The 24,384-nt window shown below is 37.0% G+C and overlaps 1 protein-coding gene across 1 annotated transcript in view; it reads left to right on the forward strand.

Annotated features, from left to right (window-relative positions):
- The window catches only part of LOC128660624 (epidermal growth factor receptor), a 411,537-nt gene that overhangs the window by 158,797 nt on the left and 228,356 nt on the right, over positions 1 to 24,384 (forward strand). Inside the window, exons 7-9 of the mRNA XM_053714555.1 lie at positions 3,094 to 3,235; positions 17,955 to 18,071; positions 19,499 to 19,631. Of these exons, the coding sequence (XP_053570530.1) occupies positions 3,094 to 3,235; positions 17,955 to 18,071; positions 19,499 to 19,631 (392 nt within the window). The remainder of the gene's footprint in view (positions 1 to 3,093; positions 3,236 to 17,954; positions 18,072 to 19,498; positions 19,632 to 24,384) is intronic.

A 24,384-nucleotide genomic window follows, 5' to 3' on the forward strand; every position in this document is an offset into this window, starting at 1 on the left:
CTTTTTTCAGTGGGACTTCCATAGTGCCGATATTACAAGCTTTTTTTTGGAGGCCAAAAAGTGAGCGGTACAGCCTATCCCGCAAAATTCGTAACGCATTCAAAAGTCAGTAGTTATGAGTTTTACACTAGAAAGCTGTATCATAAAACTCATAACTAAAGTGTTAAAAAGTACACTAAAAAAGTACACTAACACCCATAAACTACCTATTAACCCCTAAACCGAGGCCCTCCTGCATCGCAAACACTAAAATAAAATTATTAACCCCTAATCTGCCGCTCTGGACATCGCCGCCACTAGAATAAATATATTAACCCCTAAACCAGCGCACTCCCACATCGCAAACACTAGTTACATATTATTAACCCCTAATCTGCCGTCCCTAACATCGCCGCCCCCTTCCTTCATTTATTAACCCCTAATCTGCCGTCCCCAACGTCGCCACCACTATACTAAAGTTATTAACCCCTAAACCTAAGTCTAACCCTAACACCCACTAACTTAAATATAATTAAAATAAATCTAAATAAAACCTACTATTAATAACTAAATAATTCCTATTTAAAACTAAATACTTACCTGTAAAATAAACCCTAAGCTAGCTACAATATAACTAATAGTAACATTGTATCTATCTTAGGTTTTATTTTTATTTTACAGCTAAATTTGTATTTATTTTAATTTGGTAGAATAGTTACTAAATAGTTATTAACTATTTACTAACTACCTAGCTAAAATAAATACAGATTTACCTGTAAAATAAAACCTAACCTGTCTTACACTAACACCTAACCTTAAACTACAATTAAATAAATTACCTAAATTAAATACAATTAACTAAAACAAATACAAATACCTAAATTATAAAAAAAAATGGGCAGGTCTTCATCCAGACGGCATCTTCTATCTTCATCCATCCGGCGAGGAGCGGGTCCATCAGCCAATAGGATTGAGCTTGCATTCTATTGGCTGATTGGAACAGCCAGTAGAATGCGAGCTCAATCCTATTGGCTGATTGCATCATCCAATAGGATTTTTTTTTAACCTTAATTCCGATTGGCTGATAGAATTCTATCAGCCAATCAGAATCTAAGGGACGCCATCTTGGATGACGTCACTTAAAGGAACCTTCATTCATCGGGAGTCATCATAAGAAGAGGATGCTCCATGCCGGATGTCTTGAAGATGAACCCGGTCCTCGCCGGATGGATGAAGATAGAAGATGCTGTCTGGATGAAGACTTCTGCCCGTCTGGAGGACCACTTCTCCTGGCTTGGATGAAGACTTCTCCCGGCATCGTTGAGGACTTCTTGCCGCTTCGTTGAGGACTTCTCCCGGCTTCGTTGATGATGGATGTCGGGTCTTCAAAACTGTAAGTGGATCTTCAGGGGTTAGTGTTAGTTTTTTTTTTTAAGGGTTTATTGGGTGGCTTTTGGTTTTATATTAGGGTTTGGGCAGCAATAGAGCTAAATGCCCTTTAAAGGGCAATGCCCATCCAAATTACCTTTTCAGGGCAATGGGGAGCTTAGGTTTTTTAAGTTAGGATTTTATTTGGGGGGTTTGTTGTGTGGGTGGTGGGTTTTATTGTTGGGGGGGTGTTTGTATTTTTTTTTTACAGGTAAAAGAGCTGATTTCTTTGGGGCAATGCCCCGCAAAAGGCCCTTTTTAGGGCTATTGGTAGATTAGTTTAGGCTAGGGTTTTTTTTATTTTGGGGGCTTTTTTATTTTGATAGGGTGTAATTAGTTTAAATATCTTTTAATTTGATTTTTTATTTTGTGTAATTTAGTGTTTTTTGTTGTTGTAATTTTGGTATTTGTATTTAATTTAGTTAATTGTATTTAATTTAGGTAATTTATTTAATTGTAGTGTAAGGTTAGGTGTTAGTGTAAGACAGGTTAGGTTTTATTTAACAGGTAAATTTGTATTTATTTTAGCTAGGTAGTTAGTAAATAGTTAATACCTATTTAGTAACTATTCTACTTAGTTAAAATAAATACAAACTTAGCTGTAAAATAAAAATAAAACCTAAGATAGATACAATGTAACTATTAGTTATATTGCAGCTAGCTTAGGGTTTATTTGACAGGTAAGTATTTAGTTTTAAATAGGAATTATTTAGTTATTAATAGTAGGTTTTATTTAGATTTATTTTAATTATATTTAAGTTAGGGGGTGTTAGGGTTAGGGTTAGACTTAGGTATAAGTTTATATAGGTATAACTTTAGTATAGTGGCGGCGACATTGGGGGCGGAAGATAAGGGGTTAATTAATGTAGGTAGGTGGTGGCAATGTTAGGGGTGGCAGATTAGGGGTTAATAATATTGAACTAGTGTTTGCGAGGCGGGAGTACGGCGGCTTAGGGGTTAATATATTTATTACAGTGGCAGCGACGTTGGGGGCGGCAGATTAGGGGTTAATAAATGTAGGTAGGTTGCAGTGACATTGGGGGTGGGAGATTAGGGGTTAATAAATGTAATGTAAGTGTCGGCAATGTTGGGGGCAGCGGATTAGGGGTTAATAAGTATAATGTAGGTGTTGCCGATTTCCGAAGCAGCAGATTAGAGGTTAATAAATATAATGTAGGTGTCGGCGATGTCGGGGGCAGCAGATTAGGGGTTAATAAGTGTAAGATTAGGGGTGTTTAGACTCGGGTTCATGTTAGGGGGTTAGGTGTAATTATAAATTTAGTTTCCCCATAGGAATCAATGGGGCTGCGTTACGAAGCTTTATGCTGCTTTATTGCAGGTGTTAGGCTTTTTTCAGCCGGCTCTCCCCATTGATGTCTATGGGGAAATCGTGCACGAGCACGTACAACCAGCTCACCGCTGACTTAAGCAGCACTGGTATTGGAGTACGGTATGGAGCACAATTTTGCTCTACGCTCACTTCTTGCCTTTTAATGCCGGGTTAAGGAAAACCTGTAATACCAGCGCTGTAGGGAAGTGAGCGGTGACAATAATGTGCAAGTTAGCACCGCACCCCTCTTACCGCAAAACTCGTAATCTAGCTGAAAATTTTTAGTCAGTCTGTTTAGATGTACAATTTTAAAGTTTTTTCTCCTGTTCTCACACTTTTGCTTTCTTCACATGCAGTATTGCAGAAACTTTCGTGATGGTGATGTTTGTAAAGATTCCTGTCCTCCACTACAAAAGTATAACACATTTACCTTTCAATTAGAGCATAACCCTGCTGGGAAGTACAGTTTCGGAACAACTTGTGTTAAAAAATGTCCTTGTAAGTTAACACAAAATATCACATTGTAAATACATAAGAGAAGGTGATACATTTGGATAATACCATTAAACATATGCTTAAAAGATAGCATGACAAATAATTATCACAAACCCTTTGATAACTTACTAAAAGCTGTTTCAAGATAATCTGAGAAAGCAAAAAACATTCTTGTTTGTGTCTATTTTATTTTCCTGAGTAATAAGTTATGAACCATCTCTACTCCCGCTGTGGAACATTTTTTTGTATTGTCTTTTACAGATACAAATGAGTTTTGTTAGATTGTTACAATAATGATAACTTCTTATTGATCATAGTATTACATCAAAATAGTGTGTTTATATTTACACACACATATATATACTGTGTGTATATATATATATATATATATATATATATATGTTACAGGTAAAGTCAGAAATCCGGGTAATAATTCGCCCCCATGAACCCCCCAGGCAGAGGCTGAAAAGATAGTGAAGATAGGGGAATTACACAACATCATATATACTGTATATGTTTGAAGCGGTGACTGTATTATGTTATATCGGACTTTACCCACAGCCGCTTGTGTAATGTCAAGTTTACCTGAGTAATGCTAGAATTACTCAATATCTGACTTTACCCACAATATATATATATAAAACATGGAAGGGAACTGCACTCCAAGACCGGACCAGGTACACATCCTGTGACTCAGCAACATCCAGCCCTGGGTGCTAAATAGCACTCCAAAAAAGCTGTGATGTCACCAGAGCCACAGGCAGTTAACCCCAGTCCGGAATGGCTGCAAGAAACAAGGGGGATTGCAAACAAAAAGTAATACAACACATAGAAACACCCAGCACTCACCAGCTAGCTCACAGCTAAGATAAAATCACAACTGGAAAGGTTAGTTACCGCATCTGGCCAAATGGGAAAGCTCAGGCACCACATCAAGGTCCTTTCCATTGCCTGAGTCCCTAACACAGCCACACCATCATGCGAGCTCACAAAGCCAAACAGACTGAGAACAAAGAAGGGGTGCACAGGTGGATGTAATCACCCAGAGAAAATACAAAACATGGAAGGAAACTGCACTCCAAGACCGGACCAGGTACACATCCTGTGACTCATCAACATCCAGCCCTGGGTGCTAAACAGCACTCCAAAAAAGCTGTGATGTCACCAAAGCCACAGGCTGTTAACCCCAGTCCGGAATGGGTGCAAGAAACAAGGGGGATTACAAACAAAAAGTAATACAACACATAGAAACACCCAGCACTCACCAGCTAGCTCACAGCTAAGATAAAATCACAACTGGAAAGGTTAGTTACCGCATCTGGCCAAATGGGAAAGCTCAGGCACCACGTCAAGGTCCTTTCCATTGCCTGAGTCCCTAACACAGCCACACCGTCATGCGAGCTTACAAAGCCAAACAGACTGAGAACAAAGAAGGGGTGCACAGGTGGATGTAATCACCCAGAGAAAATACAAAACATGGAAGGGAACTGCACTCCAAAACCGGACCAGGTACACATCCTGTGACTCAGCAACATCCAGCCCTGGGTGCTAAATAGCACTCCAAAAAAGTGCAGTTCCCTTCCATGTTTTGTATTTCTTTCATGTAATTAGCAAGAGTCCATGAGCTAGTGACGTATGGGATATACACTCCTACCAGGAGGGGCAAAGTTTCCCAAACCTTAAAATTCCTATAAATACACCCCTCACCACACCCACAATTCAGTTTTACAAACCTCCCAGGGAGGTGGTGAAGTAAGTTTGTGCTAGATTCTACGTTGATATGCGCTTCGCAGCAGGCTGGAGCCCGGTTTTCCTCTCAGAGTGCAGTGAATGTCAGAGGGATGTGAAGAGAGTATTGCCTATTTGAATTCAATGGTCTCCTTCTACGGGATCTATTTCATAGGTTCTCTGTTATCGGTCGTAGAGATTCATCTCTTACCTCCCTTTTCAGTTCGACGATATACTCTTATATACCATTACCTCTACTGATTCTCGTTTCAGTACTGGTTTGGCTATCTACTATATGTAGATGAGTGTCCTGGGGTAAGTAAGTCTTATTTCTTGTGACACTCTAAGCTATGGTTGGGCACTTTATATGTAAAGTTCTAAATATATGTCTTTAAACTTATATTTGCCATGATTCAGGATAATCAGTATTCCTTCATTCAGACTGTCAGTTTCATTATTTGGGATAATGCATATGAATAAATATTTTTTTCTTACCTTGAAAATTTTCAATTGACTTTTCTCCCTGCGGGCTGTTAGGCTCGCGGGGGCAGAAAATGCTTCAATTTATTGCGTCATTCTTGGCGCAAACTTTTTTGGCGCAAAATGTTGTCATTTCCGGCGCCGTAGTTGTCGCCGGAAGTTGTTCGTTGTTACGTCATTTTTTTGACGCATGTGTGTTCAGACTTTTTTTGCGCCAAAAAATGTGGGCGTCGTTTATCGGCGTCAGAGGATGTGGCGTCAAACTTGGCACCAAAAAATATGGGCGTTGTACTTGGCGCCAATAATGTGGGCTTCATACTTGGCGCTAAAAAATTTGGGCGTCATTCTTGTTCCACTTTTTCTCACTTTATTTAAGTCTTCCTTTTTTATTGCTTCTGGTTGCCAGAGGCTTGTTTGTTTTGCATTTTTTCCCATTCCTGAAACTGTCATTTAAGGAATTTGATAATTTTGCTTTATATGTTGTTTTTTTCTATTACATTTTGCAAGATTTTCCATAAACTGTTCCTGGATCAGAACATACTGAGAGATTCCGGTTGACTGAGATAAGTCCTGCCAAAGCTAAGTTCATTTATTTTAAATGTTATGAATGTTTATCTTTAGCTATGGTTTGTAATAAGTTATCATGATAAACTTTTACATGCAGAATCCATTAGTATTTATGCTTTATGTATTGCTATTCTTCTTACATCTTATGTACAAGATATACTTAGAAAATTTCTATGAATATTTTTCTGATTCTATGTTAATGTCATGATTCCACCTTTAATTCTCTGTCCACCTTTACTTATTACCTATAAAAGGCTATCAGATGCACCTGTTTAACGCTTGATTATTGAAGTTGTGTTTCTGATGAACTTCCTGTTCCTCCGCTTCTATTCATTCAAGCCTTTAACTACTTTTTGTGAATCACCTATGTTGGATCAAGCCTTCATTTTCAAAGTGTGTCTCAAGTGTTTATCGCTTTCATCTAACTTCACATAAGGTATTTATCCTTTGCCGTAGCCCATAGCCAGAACCGCTGACGTCATCACACTCCGACTACCAGCTGTGTCTCTACACCTCACACACACTGATACTCTGGAGCCGCACTGCACTCGCTCCCTGCAGCCCTCCTCCTGTCTGACCTGTTCAGCGTACGCTGCATAATCAACATCGCTGCTTCCCTGCTGTGTGTTTGTCGCATATCAGTCTCGCTCAGGTACAATCTCTCTCAGCTCAAAACTGACTTTGGCTCAAGTAAGATCAACCTGTAACTTACATTGTTATTTTTGCCTATTGTTCTACTTGTCTCTATTTTAGACAATTCCTATTCTGTGCGTAATATACTTAAAGGTTTATTTTCCTCAGAAATTCCAGTCTGTATTAATTTACCTTATACAAATCATTTCAATTACTAATATTAATTCTGCTTTAACTCCATGTGCTTAACTCATTCAAAGCAATATGTGTTAACTATTGGAAAAAGCTACAAATCTAATTTTTACTTAATATTAATACCTGGTTACATGACAGAATAATCAAGCCTAAAAATTACATAAAGTGACTCTGAGATATGGATCCTGCAGCAATGGCAAACGAAATAACCAGTTTAAATCAAAAAGTGGAGATATTAGCCCAGGGTTTAACAGAATTAAAAAATGAAAATAATACCTTGAAACGTATTATGAATGACTTTATTACACAAAAGACAACTGAACACCCTGAACCAAAAATTAACCCTCCAAGTGTGTTTGCTGGTGTACGCACTCGTTTTCGTGAATTTCGCAACGCATGCTTACTCATGTTCTCTATGAAACCTAAGACATATTATTCTGATAGAGTAAAAGTATGCACTGTGATCTCATATTTAAGTGGGGAACCCAGATTATGGGCTGATAAATTTTTTGAGGCTAATGATCCCATTTTAGGTTCTCTGGGCGATTTCTTTAACGCAATGGCCTTATTGTATGAAGACCGCAACACCCAACTCACTGCTGAAAATAACTTGAGAACACTCAAGCAGGGCAAACGGCCAGTTGAAGACTACGTCGCGGAGTTTCAACTATGGGCTACAGAATCTCAGTGGAACTCAGTCTCTTTACGTAATCAGTTTCGCCTGGGACTATCAGAACATTTGAAAGATGAGCTTTCTCGTATTGAGTTCCCAGACACGCTTGAGTCTCTCATAAAGATCTCTATCTCAATGGATAGGAGATTCAGGGAACACCGTGCTGAAAAGGTTCCAACTGAACCCTATACAAAGAAGTACCATCTACCACAAGTACAGCATCCATCCTCAAGTCCTGTACCTATGGAAATTGGCACAATAAAAGGTCCACTAACATACGAAGAAAAACAACGAAGAAGAAGTTTAAATCTATGTATGTACTGTGGAAACAAGGACCACACAGTATCCACCTGTCCAACTCTAATCCGCCAGAAGAGGGGTAAGATACTGATAGTTAACCCTCAAATTAATTCTAAAATGATATCACACTTAACCATTTCATTGTCTTTACAGTGGGATCAACATCTTCTGCTGAATGAGGCCATGATCGATTCAGGGGCGTTTGGCATGTTCATGGATCAAACTTATGTTACTAAAAATAAAATACCCAGAGTGTTAAAGCAATTCCCTGTACTTGTAAAAGTTATTGATGGCTCCACTCATTTAAAAGGTCCAATAACACACCACACTATTCCGCTACTCACTACTACAGGTAATGGTCATACTGAATATATCTCATTCGATATACTACCTAACTCTATCCATCCTATCATTTTAGGATTCCCCTGGTTACATCAGCATAACCCAAGTATTGATTGGGTTACCAATAATATACAATATACATCTCAGTACTGTACCACTACTTGTTACCCCACAATCTCTCTAAACCACATACAACCTCAAATACCCCCAGAATACCTTGAGTTTTCAGATGTATTTAATCTTAAAGAGGCAGAAAATCTACCGCCACATAGGCCATTCGATTGTCCTATAGACACTAAACCTAATACCACCATACCTTTTGGTAAAATATATCCTATGTCTAATATAGAGTTACAATACCTTAGAGAATATCTTGACGAAAATTTTAAAAAAGGGTTTATATCCACCTCCACATCTCCAGCAGCTGCTGGAATGTTTTTTGTAACCAATAAGGATGGTACTATACGTCCTATTATAGATTATAGGGGTTTAAACGAAATTACAATAAAAAATCGCTACCCACTTCCACTCATCCCTGAACTCCTAGAAAGATTAACTGATGCTCAAATCTTCACCAAACTAGATTTGAAGGGTGCGTATAATCTCATACGCATGAGGAAAGGGGATGAGTGGAAAACAGCCTTTAAAACTCGTTATGGCTTATATCAGTACAATGTTATGCCTTTTGGCTTGACAAATGCTCCAGCAACCTTTCAGTTTTTTATAAATGAGATATTCAAGGATTTATTAGATATCTGCGTAGTGATATATCTAGATGACATTTTAATTTATTCAAAGAACATAACTGACCACATCAAACACGTACGATGGGTTTTAATGAGGTTAAGAGAGCATCATCTTTATGCTAAATTAGAGAAATGTCAATTCCATGTAAAGACAATCAAATTTTTGGGTTATATCATCTCCCCAACTGGCATCGAAATGGATCCTGACAAAGTAAAGGTTGTTTTGGATTGGCCTGCACCCACCAGTTTAAAATCTCTCCAAAAGTTTCTTGGTTTTTCCAATTTCTACCGAAGATTTATCCAGGGATATTCCTCCATTGCTCAACCCTTAACTAAATTGACAGGAAAATCCAAATTTTGTTGGACAAATGAAGCACAAAAAGCTTTCGAACATCTGAAAAAATGTTTTACTTCGGCTCCCATCTTACAGCTTCCTGATCCAGAGGCAGATTACACTTTAGAAGTTGATGCATCAAATATTGGTGTTGGGGCAATTTTGTCTCAACGATGCATTGGATCACAAGTTCACCATCCAGTTGCCTTTTACTCCCGACTTTTGACGCCAGGGGAAAGGAATTACTCTGTCGGTGATCTAGAACTTTTGGCAATAAAGGTTGCCATGGAACATTGGAGGCATATTCTAGAAGGCACATCCAAACCCTTTTTAGTACTAACAGATCACAAGAATCTACAGTACCTAAAGAAAAACAAAACTTTATCTTCACGTCAGGTCCGATGGTCCCTTTTTCTAGATCGCTTTAACTATCTCATACACTACAGACCGGGATCAAAAAATACTCAAGCAGATTCTCTATCCAGAACTTTTCAGAATGTACCCGAAAAGGAAGAGGCACAAAATATCATACCCACTCACAGATTCTTAGCCTCTATTACTTCATTCCATTCAGATCTACTAAATGCTCAACTCAATGATTCCACAATCCCTTCAATCTGTACTAAGGACTCAAAGACCGGTTTATATCATAATCATAAACTTTTGTATGTTCCACCAACATTAAGAAAACAATTACTTCATCATTTCCATAATCTTCCACTATCAGGACATTCAGGTATTACTAAAACCCATGAGTTATTGAATAGAGAATATTGGTGGCCGAAAATGAAGCAAGATATATGTAACCATATCACTGACTGCCAAGTTTGTTCCCGAACCAAACGAATTCCGCATAAACCATTTGGTTTGTTGACTCCTCTACCCATACCTGACACACCATGGCATATGATATCAATGGATTTCATTGTAGAGTTACCACCCTCGAAGAATTACACCTGTATCCTAGTAGTTGTTGATCATCTCACCCGTATGGGACATTTCATTCCTCTCAAGAAGATACCCACCGCAACAACCACAGCTAACTGTTTCATCAACCATATCGTAAGATTACATGGTCTACCACTTTCAATAGTTACTGATAGGGGAACTCAGTTCACCTCCAGATTCTGGAGGGAATTGTGTCGTCTATTGAAGATCACCCCTAGATACACAACAGCTTTTCATCCGCAGTCTAATGGTTTGACAGAACGACTAAATCAAACATTAGAGCAGTATCTCCGGTGTTACATATCTCAAGTTCAAGATGATTGGTCAGACTGGCTTCCGATGGCGGAATTCGCTTACAATAATTCGATAAACATCTCAACTAAAATGACACCGTTTTTTGCTTCTTATGGTTATCATCCGAGAACAATACCCACGTCTAACACCACCTCTTCTTCACCTTATGCTATCGAATATGTTACCGAACTGAAAAACTCCATACCTTTATTGAAAAAACATCTGGAGACTGCAAAAGATAAACAGAAGTTTTATTTTGACAAGAAACATATACCTCCCCCACCGTATAAACCTGGAGATCGTGTATGGTTATCCACAAAAAATATAAAACTGAAAGTTCCCTGCAAAAAATTGGCAAACCAATTTATCGGACCCTTCAGGATTAAGAAAATCCTAAATCCTAATGCAGTCGTTCTCCAATTACCAGGACATCTACGGATTCATCCTTCTTTCCATGTGTCACTCTTGAAACCTTATTCTGGTACATCAGACTCGCTAACCGGGGACGATTCCTCCGATGTGGAATTGTGTGCAGACCAGTCTGAATTCGAGGTTGAAAAGATCTTGGATTCCTGCAACCGTTGGAGACGGGTCGAATATCTAGTCCGTTGGTTAGGATATGGTCCTGAGGAGGACTCTTGGATTCCTCTACGTGATATTCACGCTCCAGATCTAATACGTGATTTCCATCTTCACAACCCTTCCAAACCTGGTTCTCTGCTCCCAGGAGGTCCACCTTGAGACGGGGGATCTGTCATGATTCCACCTTTAATTCTCTGTCCACCTTTACTTATTACCTATAAAAGGCTATAAGATGCACCTGTTTAACGCTTGATTATTGAAGTTGTGTTTCTGATGAACTTCCTGTTCCTCCGCTTCTATTCATTCAAGCCTTTAACTACTTTTTGTGAATCACCTATGTTGGATCAAGCCTTCATTTTCAAAGTGTGTCTCAAGTGTTTATCGCTTTCATCTAACTTCACATAAGGTATTTATCCTTTGCCGTAGCCCATAGCCAGAACCGCTGACGTCATCACACTCCGACTACCAGCTGTGTCTCTACACCTCACACACACTGATACTCTGGAGCCGCACTGCACTCGCTCCCTGCAGCCCTCCTCCTGTCTGACCTGTTCAGCGTACGCTGCATAATCAACATCGCTGCTTCCCTGCTGTGTGTTTGTCGCATATCAGTCTCGCTCAGGTACAATCTCTCTCAGCTCAAAACTGACTTTGGCTCAAGTAAGATCAACCTGTAACTTACATTGTTATTTTTGCCTATTGTTCTACTTGTCTCTATTTTAGACAATTCCTATTCTGTGCGTAATATACTTAAAGGTTTATTTTCCTCAGAAATTCCAGTCTGTATTAATTTACCTTATACAAATCATTTCAATTACTAATATTAATTCTGCTTTAACTCCATGTGCTTAACTCATTCAAAGCAATATGTGTTAACTATTGGAAAAAGCTACAAATCTAATTTTTACTTAATATTAATACCTGGTTACATGACAGTTAAAGGCTTTGTCTGACTTTGCGCCTTCTATTAAAAATTTTTGATGAAGTTTCAAATGACCAACAACATACTGAATTATCCTTCTCTGGTGATGTTTTTTCTCTTTCAGAATTTTCTTCATCAGCAATATATAAACAAATCTACTTTTTTATTTTTTATTAGAGTACATTTGTTTTTTGTTAAAAAGGTGTTGATTATTTTGGATATTGAGGTAACTAGTTCTTTTTAAAAACTAGCTAACATTTTATTTCTGCTTATTTTATCTTCTGTGTTTTCAGAGGTTTTTTTCCATTTCTTCATACTAGGGAATGGAATAGGCTGAGAATTTTCTTCTTTCTTCAAAGGTTTTAAATTATATTATTTGCCGGCAGTTAATTTCAATTTTGAGGGTTCTCCAAATTTAATGGGGCTATCTCTACTCCTGCTAAAATATGCTATTGTTTCTATAGCAAAATAGTATTTATTTTCCTTTTAGGTGGTTGTATCTTATTTAAGGAAAATTATTTATTTTCAGGTACTTTTATTGGACCTGTGATTTATTTGGATGATGTTGCATGTGCTTCATTTTTCTGTTTACTTTAAGATCAAGTATCAGATTATGTTTTATTTAGCATTGTTAAGGGACAAAGTCTTCTGCTCATTTGAGGTTCAGACTGGGTGCTGTTGCATTTGTCTTGTTGTCTTGCATTTGTTTATGCAAGTCCGGTGTGTTGACTGGTCTTTTAATTGGATTAACATGCTAATAATTTCATTTTATTGAATATTTTCACAAATGAGGTTTAATCTATGTCTTTAGCTGTTTTTAGCTAGAAGAATTTTGTGATTTCTAAAATCCTTATTTCTTTTTTTCCAAGATAATCAATTATTTGGTTCATATTGGATTCAATTCTTAACTGTTACTCTGGGCTTCAAGATTGAGTTCTAAGACTAAAACTTTAAGCTTATTTTAGTTTGGTTGTTCTTACTAAGGAACCAAATTCTAAATTCTTACTCAAGTAACATGTTTTGGAAGTGTTTTGGTTCTATTCGGTCCAAATTTCTTAGATTTTGGGTACAGAATAAAATTTTGAGTAAAACCGTCTATGAGAAGTCTTTTTCTCTCTATTATATTCCAGCTATTCCAGTAAGGCTAACACTTTCCTTAATGTGTTTCAGTCTTATATATTTTGGGTAATGTTGAAGTGCGGCTGATCACCTGTTGGGGCTCAAGCGCTGCTCAGATCTGGAATCTTCTGGGGTATTTATTCCAGTTCCTTTTTTTTTAGGAACTGGGTTTTGGGGTTTTATTCAAAACTATTCATTGTTCCAAAGATAGAAAATCTTTTTATTATATAAATGTACCATCTTTTAGATTGGTATTTATATGGTCTATTCTGCCTTTTTTTGGTCAGTGATAGCATTATTTGTTTTCATTAGATACAATAGATGCATATCTTCTTTTTCTGTGACTACGGAATCTCATATGATTCAACTTTGTTTTTTCAAGACATGGTTAGAGGATCTTTTTATCAAAAGCTCTTGATTCCTCTCATAGGGGTCGCCTTTTTTAGGTTTCCAGATAGATTGTGTCACTGTCTTTGTCTCTAACAGACAAGTGACTTTTTTATTGGGTTCCGTCTGTCGGTACCTTCAGTCTCTATTATTTCCTTCAGTTGCTATATATGCATGGAAATTTAGGTCTTATGGCTGCAGCATTGGATTCAATTCCCTTTGCTCATTTTCATAGAAAACCTTTCCAGTTTTTTATACTGAATAATGGTGCAGGGATTCTAGGATTTCACTTTTTAAATCTTCGAATTCTATGTTTATCTATCTTTGATTCGGTGGTTAAGCTCACCATCATTTAGTTCTACAGGTCTCTTCGATTCTTTCAACCTGGACCATGATCTCTACAGATGCGAGTCTTTTAGGTTGGGAGGCTGTCTGAGGTTCTCTGTCAGTACAAGGGGTTTGGGAATCTCAGGAGGCGAGATTACCATTTGATATTTTGGAACTCCGTGCAATCCCAGAGTTCTTCAGTTGGTTTCTTTTGAAGAAGAGACGTTTATTGTTTTTTTCAGACAATATCACATCTGTGGTGTATGTCAATCATCAGGGTGAAACTATCAGTCCTTAGACTGTGACAAAGTATCTCGGATATTTGCTTGGGCTAAATCCAGCTCCTATCTAAATTCTGTGGTCCTTTTCCCAGGTATAGACATTTGGGAAGCGGATTATCTCTGTTAATCAAGCTTTACATCCGGGAGAATGGTCTCTTTACCCAGATATGTTTTTCAATTTTTCAGATGTGAGGGCTTCCAGAAATAGATCTGTTGGCATCTCGTCTTAACAAGGAACTTCCCAGGGGCCTATTTCAGGTCCGGGGATCCTCAGGCGGAAGTAGCGTATGCATTGAAACTTACTTGGAATTATCATTCTGCCTATATCTTTCGTCTCTAGTTCTTCCAAAATTCTAATGGAGCGTTTGTTTGTACTGCTGGTGGTTCCAGCATGGCCTCACAGGTTTTGGTATGCGGATCTCTTTCGGATGGCCAGTTGCCAACCTTGGACACTTCCGTCAAGACCAGACCTTCTATCTCAAGGCCCATTTTTTCCATTAGGATCTCAAATCATTCAATTTGAAGGTATGGAGATTGAACGTTTGATTCTTAGTCATAGAGGTTTCTCTGACTCAGTGATTAATACTATGTTACAGGTTTGTAAATCTGTCTCTAGAAAGATTTATTATCGAGTTTGGAAGACTTACATTTCTTGGTGTTCTTCTCATAAATTCTTTTGGCATTCTTTTAGAATTCCTAGAATTTTACAATTTTTCAGGTTGGTTTAGATAAGGTTTTGTCTGCAAGTTCTTTGAAAGGACAAATCTCTACTCTTTCTGTTCTTTTTCACAGAAAGATTGCTATTCATTCTGATATTCATTGTTTTGTACAGGCTTTGGTTGTATCAAGCCTGTCATTAAGTCAATCTCTCCTCCTTGGAGTCTCAATTTGGTACTAAGGGCTTTACAGGCTCCTCCGTTTGAACCTTTGCGTTCTCTGGACATTAAAATTACTTTCTTGGAAAGTATTGTTCCTTTTGGCTATCTCTTCTGCTAGAAGAGTTTCTGAGTTTTCTGCTCTTTCTTGTGGATCTCCTTTTCTGATTTTTCATCAGGATAAGGCAGTGTTCCTTCCTGTTATTCATTATTTTGTTCAGGCTTTGGTTCTTATCAAACCTGTCATTAAGCCAATTTCTCCTCCTTGGAGTTTTAATTTGGTTCTGAAGGCTTTACAGGCTCTTCTATTTGAGCATATGCTTTCTCTAGACATTATTTACTTTCATGGAAAGTATTGTTCTTTTTAGACATCTCTTCAGCTAGAACAGTTTTTGAATGATCTGTTCTTTCTTGTGAGTCTCCTTTTTCTGATTTTTTCATCAGGATAAGGTGGTTTTTGCTATCCTCATGTCAATTCTTACCTAAAGTTGTGATTTCTAACAACATTAGGGAGGAATTATTGTCTTTTCCTAAGACTTCTTTGGTAAGATTCTTACATTCTTTGGATGTGTTAAGAGTTTTGAAATCCTATGTTGAAGCTATTCAGATTTCACACAGACTTCTAGTCTATTTGTTATCTTTTCTGGTTTTAGGAAGGTCAAAAGGCTTCTGCCATTTCTTTGGCATCTTGGATAAACTTTTTGATTCATCATGCTTATTCAGAGTCGGGTTGATTCCCGCCTCAGTGGATTACGGCTCATTCTACTAGGTAAGTTTCTACTTCCTGGGCTTTTAAGAATGAAGCTTCTGTTGGTCAGATTTGCAAAGCAAATACTTGGTCTTCTTTGCATATTTTTACTAAATTCTACCATTTTGATGTTTTCTCTTCTTTAGAAGCAGTTTTGGTAGAATGGTACTTTAGGCAGCTGTTTCAGTTTGATTCTTCTGCTTATAATTTCAGTTTTTTTCATTATAAAAATTGAAACTTTTTTGATTTGGGTAGTGGATTTATTTTTCAGCGGAATTGGCTGTCTTTATTTTTTCCCTCCCTCTCTAGTGACTCTTGGTGGAAGTTCCACATCTTGGGTATCTACTATCCCATACGTCACTAGCTCATGGACTCTTGCTAATTACATGAAAGAAAACATAATTTATGTAAGAACTTACCTGATAAATTAATTTCTTTCATATAAGTAAGAGTCCATGAGGCCCACCCTTTTTGTGGTGGTTATGATTTTTTGTATAAAGCACAATTATTCCAATTCCTTATTTTTTGATGCTTTCGCTCCTTCTTATCACCCCACTTCTTGGCTATTCGTTAAACTGAATTGTGGGTGTGGTGAGGGGTGTATTTATAGGCATTTTAAGGTTTGGGAAACTTTGCCCCTCCTGGTAGGAGTGTATATCCCATACGTCACTAGCTCATGGACTCTTGCTAATATGAAAGAACTGAATTTATCAGGTAAGTTCTTACATAAATTATGTTGTTCTCTGGGTTATTACATCCACCTGTGCAACCCTTCTTTGTTCTCAGTCTGTTTGGCTTTGTGAGCTCGCATGATGGTGTGGCTGTGTTAGGGACTCAGGCAATGGAAAGGACCTTGACGTGGTGCCTGAGCTTTCCCATTTGGCCAGATGCGGTAACTAACCTTTCCCGTTGTGATTTTATCTTAGCTGTGAGCTAGCTGGTGAGTGCTGGGTGTTTCTATGTGTTGTATTACTTTTTGTTTGTAACCCCCCTTGTTTCTTGCACCCATTCCGGACTGGGGTTAACTGCCTGTGGCTCTGGTGAAATCACAGCTTTTTTGGAGTGCTGTTTAGCACCCAGGGCTGGATGTTGCTGAGTCACAGAATGTGTACCTGGTCCGGTCTTGGAATGCAGTTCCCTTCCATGTTTTGTATTTTCTCTGAGTGATTACATCTACCTGTGCACCCCTTCTTTGTTCTCAGTCTGTTTGGCTTTGTGAGCTCGCATGATGGTGTGGCTGTGTTAGGGACTCAGGCAATGGAAAGGACCTTGACGTGGTGCCTGAGCTTTCCCATTTGGCCAGATGCGGTAACTAACCTTTCCAGTTGTGATTTTATCTTAGCTGTGAGCTAGCTGGTGAGTGCTGGGTGTTTCTATGTGTATATATATATATATATATATATATATATATATATATATATATATATATATATATATACATACAGTATCTTATATATACTTCATACACTGGTTGGACGAGAACAAAATTTTACTTTTTCCTATCTTCACTTTTTCTCTCTGGGCTAGTAGCATTTAACCCCTGACTAGTAAACTATAATGATATTTTTCCACCTCTCTCTCTCTCTCTCTCTCTATATATATATATATATATATATATATATATATATATATATATATATATATATATATATATATATATATATTTAAATTCGATCAAAAGATACAGGCACTCACTGGTCTTTGTATTAAAAATAATTCATTTATTGATATAAATTTAAAAAGAGGACATTACGTTTCGGCACATTACTGTGCCTTTGTCGAATGTCACATAAATATAACAAACACCCTAAAATCAATTACATGATTTTAGGGTGTATGATCGAGTGCCTGTATCTTTTGATCGAATTTTGATATCTCTTAGTCTCTTAGCAGGGCACCGGGGCATTTCTATCGACTGGTGAGATTGTGCTGTCCTCCTTTGGGATTTGTGATTATGTATATATATATATATATATATATATTTTTTTTTTTTTATATATATATATATATATATTTTTTTATATTTATATATATATATATATATATATATATATATATACATATATAATTTTATTGGTTAATACATTTACTTCTAATAAATTAAATAATTTTATGAGTGAGCACTATGTAGATTATATAAAATGATTTACAAACAACAGTTATTTGAATATTACATTTATTGTTAAAATGGTTTTTATATTTTTGCACTTTCACAGTGTTGCCTGTCTTTTTATATTTCAGATAACTATGCTGTTATAGATTCTGGATCATGTGTTCGCACATGTGCTCCAGATTCTGAAGAAGTTGATGAAAATGGTGTACGGAAATGTAGAAAATGTGATGGACCATGTAGAAAAGGTAAAATAATTCAATAACATATGTGTTTATATGTGTATGTGTGTATGTATATGTATACATATATATATATATATATATATTACAATATGGGGGTTTATTGAAATTAATGAGTGTAATTGCAGTTAATTTAAACAAGGCATTGTCAGATAGCAGGTTAATTAGCTAAATGACACACTGAGATTAGCTCTACTAATGGAATGAGTGCATTGTAAAAGAGGACTTGTTTGTGCCTATGTGTAAATGACAAACATTTTCACAGTTAACCCATATTAATGATACCAGGAAAGTTTATTCGTTTTGCCACACTCATTTGAACAATCTTGTTATCATGTATATAAATACATTATTATTATTATTATAATTATGATTTTTTCCATTTTAATGTAGGAAATACAGATAGTCCTATATAACTGTTATATTTAAAGAGACATAAAACCCAAAGTCCTTCTTTAATGATTCAGAGAGCGCATACAATTTTAAACAATTTTTCAATTTACTAATATCATCAATTTTGCTTTCTTCTCATGGTATCCTTTATTAAAGGAGCAGCAATGCACAACTGGGAGCAAGCTGAACACATCTGCAAGCCAATGATATGATACATATATGTGCAGCCACCAATCAGCAGCTAGCTCCCAGCTCCTGAACCTACCTAGGTACTTTTCAGAAAATGATACCAAGAGAACAAAAGTAAATTAGATAAAGTATAAAGGAAAGTTGTTTAAAATTGTACGCTCTATCTGAATCATGAAAGAAAAAAATTGGGTTTCATTTCCATTTAAAAGACTCAAATTTGTTCAAAGACTTGACTACCAGTGGGCTGCGGAAAAAGTTTTTGGATAGAATAATATATCCCATTTGTCTTCTTTCACAAAATAATATTTCTGAGAGAAAAGGATGAATAAAAAGGAAGAAATGAGGAATTATAGTCAAAAGGGACATTAGTCAAAATTAACCTTTTATGATTTAGAGAATGCAGTTAAAAAAAAACTTTCCAATTTGCTGTCATCTTCAAATTGTTCCCAGTCTTTTTATATAATACTTTTAAGAGACACCAGCTCACACTAAAGTGTGTGAGAGTTTACAATATATAGTTATAGGAGTCTGTGACTGACTGATGGATGTTACATAATACAGGGGAAAGGAAATTATAGGTAATTTTGATATTTGTCAGAAAATGTAAAATTCAAATGACATGTTATTGCATTGTGTTTTTATTAGGTATTTGTTGATTATGCGATTCTAATGTATTTAATTATCCTTTAATAGCTAAAAAAAAAAGGTGATAGACATCAGGTTATATTAGTTTTTACTCTCTTGTTACCTAAGAGAGGTGATTTTGGGCAAAACAGCCCCCTATACAATAAAATAAAAAATGTGCTTTAAATTATTGTGATAAACATGCAATTCATATCTTTCTCTACTAGATAAAGTTTGTGATGGAATAGGAACTGGAATGTTGAGAAATGTTATATCCTTAAATGCTTCAAACATTGACATGTTTAAAAACTGTACAAAGATTAATGGAGATCTGAGCATTCTAATTGTAGCAGGAAATGGGTAAGTAACCAGTATATTTGTTATGGTCTTTTAAAAAATACTCAGCACACCATTGATTTATTTTTGCCAAAAATATCAGCGATGCTTTGAAAAATTACCAGGCCGCAAATAAATTGTGAATAAACAGAAGAAGCGATTCGTCATTACTTATTTTATTTTTAGAGACACATTGACTTAAGGGCTAGTTGCCCCATTACCTAGCCATATCACTAATATTTTTGTATTATTATTCAACCTCTCCTATCTATTAATTCAAAGCTAATTTGCTGCCTTTATGCCAGAATTCTGAGTGACCATTTAAACAGTAACTACAGTTTCTGAAAATCCTCAGAGGGTTGAATGTGGCAAACGGGCCATTGTTTGAGAAGCCCTGTCATAAACATCTGGCACTCCCTATCTTTTTCTGGATGTCTGCGGTACCTCAGTTAGTTTTGCCCATTTAAACCCTTGTTTTCTAATACTAGTAAACCTATAATATAACCCCAGGTGCACTCTTTATTTGCATTTCACTGTTCTCATGGAGACTCAAAATATGTACAAATACCCCAAAAAGTGCTCTGCCTTACAAATATAAGTATCAAATAAGTCATGGCATTCATAGTATTTTGTTTTTAGGGCCTCTGTGTTTCTTTGGCATAATTCACTTCTATACCCCTGTTTTCTATCCCATTAAACTTTTTTTTTAGCATTCATCACTTGCTTTACTGTTAACTGCCACTACCCCAAATGATTGAGGTGCAAAAAAAAATGATTTTCCCATCCCAGTTGCTTATTTGGGATCCCGAATACCATTCTAACTTGGAACCTTGCAAAGCTTGATACATCTTGGTGCCTTAAAAGTCATTGTCCTTCCTACAGCACTTGAGCTAAATACTGATACAAGCCATACAACATGTTGCCCTTGTTATTATGCAAGAGCTCTTTCCCATTTGATCCATGCTCTTAGAATGACCACCATCTTATCTACTCTTATATGTTCCTTCTTTAAACCCATACTGACAGAGTTTTAGCTGTCGCCTCTAATGCCTCTGTTTCATCTTGCACTTCACAAATTATATAAATAAATCTGAGCACTAGGTATTTGAGATAATTAACCACTGGTCAAGATGATGTAAATAATGTGTGTATAGATTCCCCCATAACTTTGTTTACTAACCAAATTCTTATTAGTTAAATAATTTCCCCATAGCTCTATTACCACTGCAATTGGGAATAATTCAAAAAGTGTTAGATTTTTATTCTATTTCCTGTCCAACCAGCTGCCACACACCAGTATGCATCCAAACCTGTTCTGGGTACAGTTGTAAATACATCTTCCTACCCTATCCTTTTCCTGTTAAATTAATCTAGAATGTTTTTCAAATTTGCCTGTATTTGAACCTATAACCTAATTATGTGCCCTGGTCCTATTACATCTTTTTTGCCCATGTTCAGTCTTCTCTTAAATATGCTGTCCTCTGGATTACCCTATATGCAGGCAGTTGGATTCAATATGACAGGCAGTTTTTTGGAATTGCCTTAATGTTATTTCCAATGGTAACACTGCCTTAATTGCTTTTAACACTTTATTTTCAGCCATCCTACAATGCTGTTTCACTGTGTCTCTATCCCTAGAAAGGAGAGCAACTCCAATTGGACTTCTGAAACTATTGGTACCCCATCATAGTCAATAAGCTATCTTTCAAGCCTCCATACACTTGTAACCCAACAAACAACAAATCATCTAGACAATGAACCAATAATGCAATGTCCATCATTTTTACTACCAACCAGTGCAAAAAATGCACTTATCCATATAGTGTTGTCTGAAGCTGTCTATAGTCAACTGCAGCAAATTAAATTCTGATTTTCTATTAGTGCCACAGGACCTGTCTCCCTACCCAAATTCACTTCTATGTTAAAGGGACATTATACACTAGAATTTTCTTTGCATAAATGTTTTGTAGATGATCCATTTAAATAGCCCATACAGTTTGTTTTTTTTAGTTTTTTTTTTAGTTTTGCTTATTTTTTTTTTATTTTTTTAAATAATTTTTATTAATTTTCCAGTTGTAAGTAGACAAATACAAAAGGCATGTATCAAGAGTGTTACATAGTACAGCGTATACAAAGTGATAGCAATAGTTAGTCCTTTGGGAGCAAAACCTCCCCTATTGATTCTGTGGAATTGTCCATGTATAAAAAGATCTAGAGGCTAATTCCTTACTCGAAAGTCCATCTGAGGTCTCGCCCCGGGGGGGGGGGACACAATAAATTTGTGAGGATTACAGGAATTAGATTAAACATCATAACCATAACTGGAATAAATAATTTAACTAATTTATTAACTTTAATAACATTAACAACAATCACTGGAAATACATTTGTTATAATGTGTTATATTTTGAGCTTGTATTCTATCTGTTCTATTTGTTAAGTCTGTTTCATCTTTCTGGTTTTAAGTAGTTGACATACTCTTGGATGGAGGCTAATCCCTTTCTAGTCAATAGTAACCACTTTTTTCTCATGGCAGGTGTTCTAATGTGTTTAAAAGTGTTTCCCAGTAAAATGTAATGTCTAAAAATGTATTTAATTGGTTTCTTTTATAATACCCATATTGTTCCAAGGGGATAGTATCTGACACCCTTGATAGCCATTGTTGGGTAGTTGGAATTGTCGCAGACTTCCAATTCTGTGCAATCAGCGATTTTGCACCGTTTATGCACATCCTTGTCAGAATGGTGCGTAATTTACATTGAAGAGTTGGATTTTGGTTTAATAGCACTATTGCGGGAGTGAAAGTGAAATTCTCTCCCATTATATTACTAAGTACCCTCTCCACTGAACTACAAAAAATATGTATTTTGCGGCACTGCCACCATATGTGGGCCATGGTTCCCATTTCTCCACATCCTCTCCAACATTGCGCCGTTGAGGAGGGGTATATTTTATGCAATCTATATGGTGTTAAGTACCAGCGCATGAGTACCTTGAAGTTCATTTCAATGACCTTTGTGGAGATGGATGACCTGCGTGTGTTATTATATATTATCTGCCAATCTTTCTCTTCTATTTGAATGTTTAGATCTTGTTGCCATTGTGTTGTGAATAGTGGAGGGGTATGTTGTTTAGCAGTTTCAAGGGCTTTTTTAGCTCGGGACAGTGTTCCTTTGGGAGGTATTTCCGACAGGCATAATTGTTCAAAGGGAGTGGGGGGTCTAACTAAATAATCCCTAGACTGGTTGTTGTGAATGAAGTTGTATAGCTGAGAGTGTTTCAGCCATGAGCTGAAAGCTCCTTTCAATATAGATGATAGACTATCTCTAGGTTTAAGCGTACAATTATCTAGTAGTGTGATTATAGGTACTGAGTCAGGGAGTTCCCATGTCACTTTGTTTTTTCTTAAAGGTTCATAGCCACCCGTGAGTTCCATATTTGGGGAGATTGGGGTAAGAGGTGATTGCGGTGAGGATAGTTTCGGGTATTTCTAAACTAATTGGTCCCATGTTTCAAAGATATGCCTATAGAGGCGAGATGTGGAGCATAGAGGGGGCCTTAGATTTTTAGGGATCTAACAAATTGAACCTGGTTTAGGTGTTCTCAATATCTTGGAATCCATGGACACCCAGGTTTTGGCTTCACTTTTACTGTGCCAGTCTAGAATGTGTTGAAGTGTCACTAAGTGATAGTATGTTTCCATTTGGGGGACTCCCAATCCCCCCCCCCTCAGGGGACGAAATAGTGTGGCTGCATTTATACGTGGTTTTTGTCTTCCCCAAATGAATGAATTGATGTTTCTCTGTAGCTGTTGGAGGTAGGGTTTAGGAAGAGATATGGGCGTCGTTTCCATTATGTACATTATCTTAGGTAGGATCAACATTTTTATGGCTTGAATTCTGCCCCACCACGATAGTGGTTTGTCTCGCCAATTTTGTAGGGTGTGCTGAATATAGGTTTGTAAAGATTTATAGTTAGCATCAAACAGTTGTGATATCTTAGGGGTTAGTAGGACTCCCAAGTATTTCAGTTGCGAGTTGTTTACTTTGTAGGGGCATAGGTGTTTAATGGTTTGATATTCCTTTCGCGGGAGGGAAATATTTAAGATCTCAGATTTCTGTCCGTTAATTAAAAAGTTGGACAAATGACTGAAAGTTTCAAACTCTTTCATTAGAGCTGGGATGGAACGGGTGGGGGATGTTAGCGTAAGAAAGACATTGTCCGCCAACATTGATAATTTGTAGTGATTGGGCCCTATGGGTATCCCTGAGATATTTGGGTTAGCTCTGATGTGAGATGCTAAGGCCTCCATGATGAGAACAAATAAGATTGGGGAGAGTGGGCACCCTTGTCTCGTTCTGTTCGCGATATTAAAGCTATTAGATAAAACCCCATTAACTCTAACTCTCGCTGAGGGGCCTGAATATAGCTGGAAGATTCTATTTATCATGTTGTCCCGAAACCCAAAGTGTTGGAGAGCACTTCTAAGGAGGGGCCAGGCCACCCTGTCGAAGGCTTTCTCTGCATCAGTGGAGACCAAGAACATAGGGATGTGTGTGTGTCAGTGTAATCTATTAGATGTAGGGTTCTAATGGTGTTGTCCCTGGCCTCCCTGAGCTGAACAAAGCCTGCTTGGTCTAAGTGGACTATAGTTGGTAAAACAGAGTTAATCCTACTTGCTAGAATTTTTGCATATATTTTTATATTCCCATTTAAAAGGGAGATAGGTCGGTAGCTACTAGGATCTGGCGTGGGCTTACCTTCTTTATGGAGCACT

The sequence above is a fragment of the Bombina bombina genome, chromosome 5 (genome assembly GCF_027579735.1).
Source record: "Bombina bombina isolate aBomBom1 chromosome 5, aBomBom1.pri, whole genome shotgun sequence".
Taxonomy (NCBI): Eukaryota; Metazoa; Chordata; class Amphibia; order Anura; family Bombinatoridae; genus Bombina; species Bombina bombina.